The 13,843-nt window shown below is 46.8% G+C and overlaps 1 protein-coding gene across 1 annotated transcript; it reads right to left on the bottom strand.

The window, feature by feature from the left end:
- Positions 1-35: 35 nt before the first annotated feature.
- On the bottom strand, positions 36-8,372 carry ly97.3 (lymphocyte antigen 97, tandem duplicate 3). The gene is made up of 4 exons (XM_036986641.1): positions 8,215-8,372; positions 6,226-6,297; positions 1,238-1,360; positions 36-790 (listed from the first exon to the last, which is right to left on the bottom strand). The coding sequence occupies exons 2-4, from the start codon at positions 6,272-6,274 to the stop codon at positions 684-686; spliced, it is 279 nt and encodes a 92-aa protein (XP_036842536.1). The 5' UTR covers positions 6,275-6,297; positions 8,215-8,372; the 3' UTR covers positions 36-683.
- Positions 8,373-13,843: the final 5,471 nt, after the last annotated feature.

The following is a 13,843-nucleotide window of genomic DNA, read 5'->3' as shown; positions in this document are numbered from 1 at the left end:
TTCAATCATTTTGAAAAAAAGATTTTACCTACAAATGGTTAAGGTTTTGGTTTATTTTAAGTCGAATAATTATTCACGTTTGTTTTGTAAATATCAGACATATTTGAGTGGTTGATGTGATGTTTTGTGTTGTGATGGTTGATGTTGTGATAGTTGATGTGACGGTTGATGTTGTGATGGTTGATGTTGTGATGGTTGATCTGATGGTTTGCCTGGTGGATGCTCTACCTCCTCTCTTCAATGAACTGAATCAGGATGTTATAAAGTAGAGAAATATTGGTCTAGATAGAACCCTTAACTCCAAAATCAAAGCCAGTTCCTCTGTTTTTATTTATTCCATTTCTAATCAGTGACTGATTTAGACACCAGGTGGGAACAATGAATTATCAGGTAGAACAGAAAACCAGCAGTACTCCAGACCTCCATGGAAGGATTTGAATACCCCTGGTCTAGAATGTGAACCACTATATAGATTCTAGAATGTGAACCACTATATAGATTCTAGAATGTGAACCAGTATATAGATTCTAGAATGTGAACCAGTATATAGATTCTAGAATGTGAACCAGTATATAGATTCTAGAATGTGAACCAGTATATAGATTCTAGAATGTGAACCAGTATATAGATTCTAGAACGTTAACCAGTATATAGATTCTAGAACGTTAACCAGTATATAGATTCTAGAACGTGTTGCACTTGTCAGTGCCACAACACTTCATGTTGATGTAAGCGTTGGTTTGGAACTGCTTACAGCCCGACATGTCCATGCATCTCTGGAAATGGCCAACTGAGAGAGAAAATACAGAACAATGTTAAGTTACTATGTGATAGGCGTTAACGTCGATTATAAATAATCTGTATTAAAAACCATTAAATTCTTGATCATTCAAACCAGGGCCTGCATCTCCTCTGAGAATGAAACAGGCCAGACCAGCATTATATTTATATACGTATATCATTTTTTGGTTGTTGCAGGTTCCACAAAGTGTCTTAGAGCAGGAGTGCTGATTATGAGTTCATATAGTCTTATTCATTATGATATAAATCTGCACCCCTCTGAGAACTTGTGAATACTGGCACAGAACTTTGTGTGACATGACATCCAATGCTGTTCTTCAAGCATCAGCACAACATTACTCTTTTTCAAGTCTATTTTTAATCATTAGTGTTTAGCTCAGCGGGCTAACATAGTCTGAAGACCCAGGTCTTGAACCTGGTCAGTAACATTACTTACATGGTGCTCTGAGGAACTTGGCGGCTGAACATCCGTCCTTCTCTGGGGGGCAGGTTTCTACTGTCACCTCACAGTCTCTTCCTGCCTTAGTTGGCACACAGCGCAGACAGTCCAGTGCTTCACCTAGGAGACAACACAGCGCTGTGTTAGAACGTCATAGGAACAATAGAACACACCTACACCACAGCATTGTGTTAGGACCACAGAATTAGAATCACGCAATAGCAACGCTACAGAGTATTGGCCAGATAGTAGCCACATTGTCCAGGGACTCATTGGTAAAATACTAGGGCTGCATAGTTCAAAGCCGCTGGAAAGGGTTTGGGGGTGTGATATTTATTTTTTGGGACTATGCAGGAGAGAAAAAAATTGCCCGATTGGTCAAGGCCCAGGACTAGTCAAGGCCCAGGACTGATCAAGGCCCAGGACTAGTCAAGGCCCAGGACTAGTCAAGGCCCAGGACTGGTCAAGGCCCAGGACTGGTCAAGGCCCAGGACTGGTCAAGGCCCAGGACTAGTCAAGGCCCAGGACTAGTCAAGGCCCAGGACTGGTCAAGGCCCAGGACTAGTCAAGGCCCAGGACTAGTCAAGGCCCAGGACTGGTCAAGGCCCAGGACTAGTCAAGGCCCAGGACTAGTCAAGGCCCAGGACTAGTCAAGGCCCAGGACTGGTCAAGGCCCAGGACTGGTCAAGGCCCAGGACTAGTCAAGGCCCAGGACTAGTCAAGGCCCAGGACTGGTCAAGGCCCAGGACTAGTCAAGGCCCAGGACTAGTCAAGGCCCAGGACTAGTCAAGGCCCAGGACTAGTCAAGGCCCAGGACTAGTCAAGGCCCAGGACTAGTCAAGGCCCAGGACTGGTCAAGGCCCAGGACTGGTCAAGGCCCAGGACTAGTCAAGGCCCAGGACTAGTCAAGCCCCAGGACTGGTCAAGGCCCAGGACTAGTCAAGGCCCAGGACTAGTCAAGGCCCAGGACTGATCAAGGCCCAGGACTGATCAAGGCCCAGGACTGGTCAAGGCCCAGGACTGGTCAAGCCCCAGGACTGATCAAGCCCCAGGACTGATCAAGGCCCAGGACTGGTCAAGGCCCAGGACTAGTCAAGGCCCAGGACTGATCAAGGCCCAGGACTGATCAAGGCCCAGGACTAGTCAAGCCCCAGGACTGATCAAGGCCCAGGACTGGTCAAGGCCCAGGACTGATCAAGGCCCAGGACTGGTCAAGGCCCAGGACTGGTCAAGGCCCAGGACTAGTCAAGGCCCAGGACTAGTCAAGCCCCAGGACTGGTCAAGGCCCAGGACTGGTCAAGGCCCAGGACTGATCAAGGCCCAGGACTAGTCAAGGCCCAGGACTGGTCAAGGCCCAGGACTAGTCAAGGCCCAGGACTGGTCAAGGCCCAGGACTGGTCAAGCCCCAGGACTAGTCAAGCCCCAGGACTGGTCAAGCCCCAGGACTAGTCAAGGCCCAGGACTGGTCAAGGCCCAGGACTGGTCAAGGCCCAGGACTAGTCAAGCCCCAGGACTGGTCAAGCCCCAGGACTAGTCAAGCCCCAGGACTGGTCAAGGCCCAGGACTAGTCAAGGCCCAGGACTAGTCAAGCCCCAGGACTGGTCAAGGCCCAGGACTAGTCAAGGCCCAGGACTAGTCAAGGCCCAGGACTGGTCAAGGCCCAGGACTATTCAAGGCCCAGGACTAGTCAAGGCCCAGGACTGGTCAAGGCCCAGGACTGGTCAAGGCCCAGGACTAGTCAAGGCCCAGGACTAGTCAAGCCCCAGGACTAGTCAAGGCCCAGGACTAGTCAAGGCCCAGGACTAGTCAAGGCCCAGGACTAGTCAAGCCCCAGGACTAGTCAAGGCCCAGGACTAGTCAAGCCCCAGGACTAGTCAAGGCCCAGGACTAGTCAAGCCCCAGGACTAGTCAAGGCCCAGGACTAGTCAAGGCCCAGGACTAGTCAAGCCCCAGGACTAGTCAAGGCCCAGGACTAGTCAAGCCCCAGGACTAGTCAAGGCCCAGGACTAGTCAAGCCCCAGGACTAGTCAAGGCCCAGGACTAGTCAAGCCCCAGGACTAGTCAAGGCCCAGGACTAGTCAAGGCCCAGGACTAGTCAAGGCCCAGGACTAGTCAAGCCCCAGGACTAGTCAAGCCCCAGGACTAGTCAAGGCCTAGTGCCCTACTTTTGTGACAAAATGTAACCTAAATGTATTTGAATGTTTTACCAACATCTGTAACTGGAGTCTGATAATTATATTTACCCAACAGTTCATCTGATAATACTTAAAAAAAATACTTGCTTGATGTGATTTCCAGTTTCTTGAAATCCTTTGCAAATTCAATTTATTTATACGTGAAAAACTGAGTCTCTAGTCTATTAATTTATTTTCTATTTTAGCGGATGCTCTAATCCAGAGCAATTTAGAGTTGTGAATGCATACGTTTTCACATTGGTCCCCTGTGGGGAATCAAACTCTAACCCTAACATGGCAGGAGCCATGCTCTACCCACTGAGCCTCATCATACACATACCATCTTAAAAGACACTTTTAGCCAAAGTGAATTACATGTGTGTGCATAGATTTTAAGTATGGGTGGTCCCGGGAATCCAACCCACTTCTGATATTGCAAGCACCATGGTCTACCAACTGAGCTACGGCACATCATCACATCACCACATCACCCCATCACATCACCACATCACCACCACACCACATAACATCATCACATCACCACATCACCACATAACATCACCACATCACATCACCACACCACATCACATCATCACCACACCACATCACCACATCACATCACCACATCACCTCATCACCTCACCCCATCACATCACCACATCACATCACCACATCACCTCATCACCTCACCACATCACCCCATCACATCACCACATCATCATCACATCACCACTTCACCACACCACATCACCACATCACCACACCACTTCAACACATCACATCACCACATCACCACACCACTTCACCACACCACATCACCACATCACATCATCAACACATCACCACATCACATCACCACATCACCACATCACCACACCACATCTCCACCACATCACCACATCACATCACCACATCACATCACATCACCACATCACCACTTCACCACATCACCACATCACCACATCACCACATCACATCACCACATCACCACATCATCACCACACCACATCACCACACCACACCACATCACCACATCACCACATCACCACATCACATCACCACATCACCACATCACATCACCACATCACCACATCAACACATCACCACATCATCACCACATCACCACTTCACATCACCACATCACCACTTCACCACATCACATCACCACATCACCACATCACATCACCACATCACCACTTCACCACATCACCACACCACATCACCACATCACCACACCACATCACCACATCACATCACCACATCACATCACCACATCACCACATCACCACTTCACCACATCACATCACCACATCACATCACCACATCACCACTTCACCACATCACCACATCACATCACCACTTCACCACATCACCACACCACATCACCACATCACATCACCACATCACCACACCACATCACCACATCACCACACCACATCACGTTTGATATAAGTGTTTGAGGACAGGGTTTTGTTCTGTCTGGATATTTTATTGAACCTTTATTTAACTAGACAGGTCAGTTAAGAACACATTCTTATTTACACCGCCGGTCAATCACAGAGGGAGAGGGGAACGACTCTTACAAATCCAACTATTGAATCCTGCAAGATACTGTTCTGAGATGCTGAAAAACAAATGTTTTGCCCGCGCTACAGACGTCTATACCGGTCCATTAATACTGATAAAATTTCCCAGGTTTTTCAGAAATCCCGGTTGAAAGATTCGGCAGGTAAAAAACAGGGAGGAGGGAACTCACATTGAGAGTTTTGAAAAGTTTTGCAACACTATAATGCTGCATTCATGGCACGTCGGAAAACTCTGATCCTCTGAGATAAACAATTAAACATATGTTAGTGGTGTAGAGCTTCCTATTGGTTGATTCTGATACTTCCTATTGGTTGATTCTGATACTTCCTATTGGTTGATTCTGATACTTTTCTAAACTGGGAAACTGGGGTATCATCTTTCTACAAGGAGTTACCGAGTTGGAAAAATTCAGAGTGTTCTAGTTCCGACATGTCACGAACACTATGTACGAGACCGTTCCAGAGCCTTACCCAGCACCACAGTACAGAAGAGGTTAAAAGACAGTGTTTTCTCATTAGTTAATTACTGACAGACCCACCACTAGCCAACAGCAGGGCCAGAGCCTTACCCAGCACCACAGTACAGAAGAGGTTAAAATACAGTGTTTTCTCATTAGTTAATTAGTGACAGACCCACCACTAGCCAACAGCAGGGCCAGAGCCTTACCCAGCACCACAGTACAGAAGAGGTTAAAATACAGTGTTTTCTCAGTAGTTAATTAGTGACAGACCCACCACTAGCCAACAGCAGGGCCAGAGCCTTACCCAGCACCACAGTACAGAAGAGGTTAAAATACAGTGTTTTCTCATTAGTTAATTAGTGACAGACCCACCACTAGCCAACAGCAGGGCCAGAGCCTTACCCAGCACCACAGTACAGAAGAGGTTAAAAGACAGTGTTTTCTCAGTAGTTAATTAGTGACAGACCCACCACTAGCCAACAGCAGGGCCAGAGCCTTACCCAGCACCACAGTACAGAAGAGGTTAAAATACAGTGTTTTCTCATTAGTTAATTAGTGACAGACCCACCACTAGCCAACAGCAGGGCCAGAGCCTTACCCAGCACCACAGTACAGAAGAGGTTAAAAGACAGTGTTTTCTCAGTAGTTAATTAGTGACAGACCCACCACTAGCCAACAGCAGGGCCAGAGCCTTACCCAGCACCACAGTACAGAAGAGGTTAAAAGACAGTGTTTTCTCAGTAGTTAATTAGTGACAGACCCACCACTAGCCAACAGCAGGGCCAGAGCCACAGCCAACATCACTATCTTCATCTTGCTGGTTTGTATGTGTGAACCTGAGAAGAGGGAACAGGCAGTGATTTGTAAACATTGTAAACAGGATTTTTTTAAATTCTCGAATATACTTTGATAAACCCATTGTTGTGTGAACCGTTTTTTGTGGATTATGCTCCGCAGCGAGACATACATACAGCTCACTGTACTTTGTTTTGAATTAACATACTGTAATGATGAACAGTAATAGTCAGAATGTAGAGGTGAGACATATACAGAAGGAGACAGAGAGGAATGGCTGAGATGGGCTTTGAACCCACATCCCCAGGGGTATATGGGATCCGGATGGATAACCACCAGACTCAGGCACATTTTTTTGACTAATGAAAATATTTCACTTTCAATATCACATTTCCATACACTTTGATCTTGAACAAAATAGCTTTCATGACTCATATTGAGAAAGAAACCCAAGAAATAGAGTAAGCTAAAAGACTAAGGCTAAAACACTAAAGCATCCAGCCATTGAGGAAACAATGTAAAACAACATGAAAACGGAAGAATATCGATCAGAGAAGCATGAACGGACTAATTCTCCACTGATGTAGAACTGACTAATTCTCCACTGATGTAGAACTGACTAATTCTACACTGATGTAGAACTGACTGATTCTACACTGATGTAGAACTGACTAATTCTCCACGGATGTAGAACGGACTAATTCTCCACTGATGTAGAACTGACTAATTCTCCACTGATGTAGAACTGACTAATTCTCCACTGATGTAGAACTGACTAATTCTCCACTGATGTAGAACTGACTAATTCTACACTGATGTAGAACTGACTGATTCTACACTGATGTAGAACTGACTAATTCTCCACGGATGTAGAACGGACTAATTCTCCACTGATGTAGAACTGACTAATTCTCCACTGATGTAGAACTGACTAATTCTCCACTGATGTAGAACTGACTAATTCTCCACTGATGTAGAACTGACTAATTCTCCACTGATGTAGAACTGACTAATTCTCCACTGATGTAGAACTGACTGATTCTACACTGATGTAGAACTGACTAATTCTCCACTGATGTAGAACGGACTAATTCTACACTGATGTAGAACTGACTAATTCTCCACTGATGTAGAACTGACTAATTCTCCACTGATGTAGAACGGACTGATTCTACACTGATGTAGAACTGACTGATTCTACACTGATGTAGAACTGACTAATTCTCCACTGATGTAGAACTGACTAATTCTCCACTGATGTAGAACTGACTAATTCTCCACTGATGTAGAACGGACTAATTCTCCACTGATGTAGAACTGACTAATTCTCCACTGATGTAGAACTGACTAATTATCCACTGATGTAGAACTGACTAATTCTCCACTGATGTAGAACTGACTAATTCTACACTGATGTAGAACTGACTAATTCTCCACTGATGTAGAACTGACTAATTCTCCACTGATGTAGAACTGACTAATTCTACACTGATGTAGAACTGACTGATTCTACACTGATGTAGAACTGACCAATTCTCCACTGATGTAGAACTGACTAATTCTCCACTGATGTAGAACTGACTAATTCTACACTGATGTAGAACTGACCAATTCTCCACTGATGTAGAACGGACTAATTCTCCACTGATGTAGAACTGACTGATTCTACACGGATGAGAGAGAGCAGCGAAATGAAACTCAAAACAGAGATGAATTAACTGCACCAACGAAACAGCTGATTTAAAATATATATATATATATATATATATATATATATATATATATATATATATATATATTAAAACAAGCTCTGAGATAAGGAGCCATAGAATCCTAAACCCGCCCGCTAATTTTTTTTTTTAAATAACAAAATATCTAATGCTGCCCGTGCAGGGGTGGTTTACGTCCTAATGTGTTACTGCTCCATACAGGTAAATGTAGATTCAGGTATAACTTACCTCACTCAACGCCGTGCTGATACGTCCTCTGTACACGTCAACGTTCCTCCTCTTATAGTCTACCCTTCGGTCTCTGTCAACTCCCCTACGCACGCAGCAGAGTGTACTGGAGTAAACCCTGTCAGTTCACCAACCCACTCTATAGGGGCCGTGTCCCCAATGACACCCTATCTACCCAAGAAGAGCACTACTACTTTTTAAACCCAGGACCAGGCCATTTGGGATGCAGCTCTACGACTACAGGGGTGTGTTTTACTCGGTAGAATCATGTACATGCACATGTATGCTTTCAGTTCATGCCAACTCCGCTAGGACTTGATTTTTTACAAAATAACATTTACTCGTAGAACAGTGAAGATGCAAACCTTCATTGTTAACACACTTTGCATTTGCACTGCTCTTTGTGTAAATACTGGATAATCGGGTATGCTCTCTCTCCACCCACCCAGTCTACCAATGCCTGCTCTCTCTCCACCCACCCAGTCTACCAATGTCTGCTCTCTCTCCACCCACCCAGTCTACCAATGTCTGCTCTCTCTCCACCCACCCAGTCTACCAATGCCTGCTCTCTCTCCACCCACCCAGTCTACCAATGTCTGCTCTCTCTCCACCCACCCAGTCTACCAATGCCTGCTCTCTCTCCACCCACCCAGTCTACCAATGTCTGCTCTCTCTCCACCCACCCAGTCTACCAATGTCTGTTCTCTCCACCCACCCAGTCTACCAATGTCTGTTATCTCTCCACCCACCCAGTCTACCAATGTCTGCTCTCTCTCCACCCACCCAGTCTACCAATGCCTGCTCTCTCTCCACCCACCCAGTCTACCAATGTCTGTTATCTCTCCACCCACCGTCTACCAATGCCTGCTCTCTCTCCACCCACCCAGTCTACCAATGCCTGCTCTCTCTCCACCCAGTCTACCAATGTCTGCTCTCTCTCCACCCACCCATTCTACCAATGTCTGTTATCTCTCCACCCACTGTCTACCAATGCCTGCTCTCTCTCCACCCACCCAGTCTACCAATGTCTGCTCTCTCTCCACCCAGTCTACCAATGGCTGCTCTCTCTCTCCACCCAGTCTACCAATGTCTGCTCTCTCTCCACCCACCCAGTCTACCAATGTCTGCTCTCTCTCCACCCACCCAGTCTACCAATGCCTGCTCTCTCTCCACCCAGTCTACCAATGTCTGCTCTCTCTCCACCCACCGTCTACCAATGCCTGCTCTCTCTCCACCCACCCAGTCTACCAATGCCTGCTCTCTCTCCACCCACCCAGTCTACCAATGTCTGTTCTCTCCACCCACCCAGACTACCAATGTCTGCTCTCTCTCTACCCACCCAGTCTACCAATGTCTGCTCTCTCTCCACCCACCCAGTCTACCAATGTCTGCTCTCTCTCCACCCACCCAGTCTACCAATGTCTGCTCTCTCTCCACCCACCCAGTCTACCAATGCCTGCTCTCTCTCCACCCAGTCTACCAATGTCTGCTCTCTCTCCACCCACCGTCTACCAATGCCTGCTCTCTCTCCACCCACCCAGTCTACCAATGCCTGCTCTCTCTCCACCCACCCAGTCTACCAATGTCTGTTCTCTCCACCCACCCAGACTACCAATGTCTGCTCTCTCTCTACCCACCCAGTCTACCAATGTCTGCTCTCTCTCCACCCACCCAGTCTACCAATGTCTGCTCTCTCTCCACCCACCCAGTCTACCAATGCCTGCTCTCTCTCCACCCACCCAGACTACCAATGCCTGCTCTCTATCCACCCACCCAGTCTACCAATGTCTGTTCTCTCTCCACCCACCCAGTCTACCAATGTCTGCTCTCTCTCCACCCACCCAGTCTACCAATGCCTGCTCTCTCTCCACCCACCCAGTTTACCAATGTCTGTTCTCTCTCCACCCACCCAGTCTACCAATGCCTGCTCTCTCTCCACCCACCCAGTCTACCAATGTCTGTTCTCTCCACCCACCCAGACTACCAATGTCTGCTCTCTCTCTACCCACCCAGTCTACCAATGTCTGCTCTCTCTCCACCCACCCAGTCTACCAATGTCTGCTCTCTCTCCACCCACTGTCTACCAATGCCTGCTCTCTCTCCACCCACCCAGTCTACCAATGTCTGTTATCTCTCCACCCACTGTCTACCAATGTCTGTTATCTCTCCACCCACTGTCTACCAATGTCTGCTCTCTCTCCACCCACCCAGTCTACCAATGTCTGCTCTCTCTCTACCCACCCAGTCTACCAATGTCTGCTCTCTCTCCACCCACCCAGTCTACCAATGTCTGCTCTCTCTCCACCCACCGTCTACCAATGCCTGCTCTCTCTCCACCCACCCAGTCTACCAATGTCTGTTATCTCTCCACCCACTGTCTACCAATGCCTGCTCTCTCTCTACCCACCCAGTCTACCAATGTCTGGTCTCTCTCCACCCACCCAGTCTACCAATGTCTGCTCTCTCTCCACCCTCCGTCTACCAATGCCTGCTCTCTCTCCACCCACCCAGTCTACCAATGTCTGCTCTCTCTCCACCCACCCAGTCTACCAATGTCTGCTCTCTCTCCTCCCACCCAGTCTACCAATGCCTGCTCTCTCTCCACCCACCCAGTTTACCAATGTCTGTTCTCTCTCCACCCACCCAGTCTACCAATGCCTGCTCTCTCTCCACCCACCCAGAGTACCAATGTCTGCTCTCTCTCCACCCACCCAGTCTACCAATGTCTGCTCTCTCTCCACCCACCAAGTCTACCAATGTCTGCTCTCTCTCCACCCACCCAGTCTACCAATGCCTACTCTCTCTCCACCCACCCAGACAACCAATGTCTGCTCTCTCTCCACCCACCGTCTACCAATGCCTGCTCTCTCTCCACCCACCCAGTCTACCAATGTCTGCTCTCTCTCCACCCACCAAGTCTACCAATGTCTGCTCTCTCTCCACCCACCCAGTCTACCAATGCCTACTCTCTCTCCACCCACCCAGACAACCAATGCCTGCTCTCTCTCCACCCACCCAGTCTACCAATGTCTGCTCTCTCTCCACCCACCCAGTCTACCAATGCCTGCTCTCTCTCCACCCACCCAGTCTACCAATGCCTGCTCTCTCTCCACCCACCCAGTCTACCAATGCCTGCTCTCTCTCAACCCACCCAGTCTACCAATGCCTGCTCTCTCTCCACCCACCCAGTCTATCAATAGAGACACCATGTCCAAAGGATTGAATTTGCAAAAAAGTTACCAACGTAAGTCGATTTAATCTTTTTTTATTTATTTATTTTTTTCACCCAATTTTTAACCAAAATCCAAATGACGGGTGACATTTTGTTGGTTGATTTCACATTTAATTCACATGAGTTCAACAAAATGTAAATCAAAAAGTAGATGTTGAAGTGACTGACATCTGTGCCCGGTGGGAGGCTACTGTAGTCTACTGTGCATAATACTGTCCAGTTTGAGTTGAGTTTATTTTTTATTTGTACAGGGACAGTGCACATTAATCAACGTTTCAGTAAAAGTGATGTTTTTACTCAGCCGGCTAATTTTCAACCGCAGTCCCTGGGCAGGTTATTAAAAACAATAACAATTTATAGACAATCATTGAGCAGTTAGCACACGCAGAGCAACATAGAACAAGCAAGATGTAGCATACAGACAGAGAGCAACATAAGACAAGCAAGATGTAGCATACAGACAGAGCAACATAGAACGAGCAAGACATAGCATACAGACAGAGCAACATAGAACGAGCAAGACATAGCATACAGACAGAGCAACATAGAACGAGCAAGACATAGCATACAGACAGAGCAACATAGAACGAGCAAGACATAGCATACAGACAGAGCAACACAGAACAAGCAAGACATAGCATACAGACAGAGCAACATAGAACGAGCAAGACATAGCATACAGACAGAGCAACATAGAACGAGCAAGACATAGCATACAGACAGAGCAACATAGAACAAGCAAGATGTAGCATACAGACAGAGAGCAACATAAGACAAGCAAGATGTAGCATACAGACAGAGCAACATAGAACGAGCAAGATGTAGCATACAGACAGAGCAACATAGAACAAGCAAGACATAGCATACAGACAGAGCAACATAGGACAAGCAAGATGTAGCAGCTTTTGTGGAGCGATGGGTAACGATGCTTAGAGGGTGGCTGTTGTTGATGTGTGCAGAGGGTCCCTGGTTTGAGCCCAGGTAGGGGCGAGGAGAGGGGACGGAAGCTGTACTTTTACAGTAGCGTGCGTAGCAACTATTATTGTTAGGCATAGTAACCAATGTTTTTGTACAGATGATGTATTCAGGTTTTTGTCTTCAGATGGAGTTCATACAAACTTCCCTCAACTGTGCGAACGTGGCAAAAGTATTATTGATGTAAACGTCTGAAATAGTTGTAATGCCCTTTCTCTTCCCGAATAGAATACAGTATATACATATGAGATTGTCACACCCTGATCTGTTTCACGTGTCTTTGTGATTGTCTCCACCCCACCCCCCCCCCCCCTCCAGGTGTCGCCCATCTTCTCCATTATCCCCTGTGTATTTATACCTGTGTTCTCTGTCTGTCTGTGCGTCTTGTTTGTCAAGTCAAGGACCGGTTTGTTTCTCAGCTCCTGCTCCCCCCCCTCCCCCCAGTCTCTCTTTTCTCCCCCTCCTGGTTTTGACCCTTGCCTGTCCTGATTGCAAGCCTGCCTGCCTGACCACTCTGCCTGCCCCTGACCATGAGCCTGCCTACAGATCTGTACCTTTACCCCCAGCTGGATTTTTGACCTCTGCTGACCCTGAGCCTGCCTGCCGTCCGGTACCGTTGTCTCACCTCTGGTTTATTGACCCCTGCCTGCCTTGACCTGTCTATTCCCTGCCCCTATTGGATCATTAAAACTATTGCTATTTTGACGTGGTCTGAATCTGGGTCTTACCTTCCCATGTGATAGAGATGGGTAAAAGCAGTGTGTAAACACAATTAAAGTGACTAGTGTTCCATTATTAAAGTGACCAGTGATTCCATGTCTATGTATATGGGGCAGCGTTGCGTAACCGGGTGGAAGCCGGCTAGTGAGGGATGTTTAACAGTCTAATGGCCTTGAGATAGAAGCTGTTTTTCTGTCTAACCTCTGGGTGAGCAGATCACATAACAAGCATCACAATTAAAAGGGAAGGTTCACTCATTTTGAATGTTATCATTGTTTTTGTGCATCTCTGAGGGATGTTCTGTCGATTCCCTGGGTTTTCATGTTTCAAGAAATCCGTCCGTTATTATGTAGTATTGTGATAAAGTCGCTCCCACTACACTGGAAGGTTACGACTTTAAGATTGCTAAAAACGTCTATCATTCAGCGCATTCGGAAAGTATTCAGACCCCTTAACTTTTTCCACATTTTGTTACGTTACAGACTTATTCTAAAATGTATTAAATAATTGTTTTGCCTTCTCAATCTACACACAATACCCCATAATGACATCACAATACCCCGTAATGACATCACAATACCCCATAATGACATCACAATACCCCGTAATGACATCACAATACCCCATAATGACAAAGCAAAAACAGGTTTTTAGACATTTTTGAAAATGTATTAATTTTTTAAAATCAAATACCTTATTGAC

Source organism: Oncorhynchus mykiss, chromosome 8 (genome assembly GCF_013265735.2).
Source record: "Oncorhynchus mykiss isolate Arlee chromosome 8, USDA_OmykA_1.1, whole genome shotgun sequence".
Lineage (NCBI taxonomy): Eukaryota > Metazoa > Chordata > Actinopteri > Salmoniformes > Salmonidae > Oncorhynchus > Oncorhynchus mykiss.
This window is presented reverse-complemented; position numbering and strand designations above follow the sequence as displayed.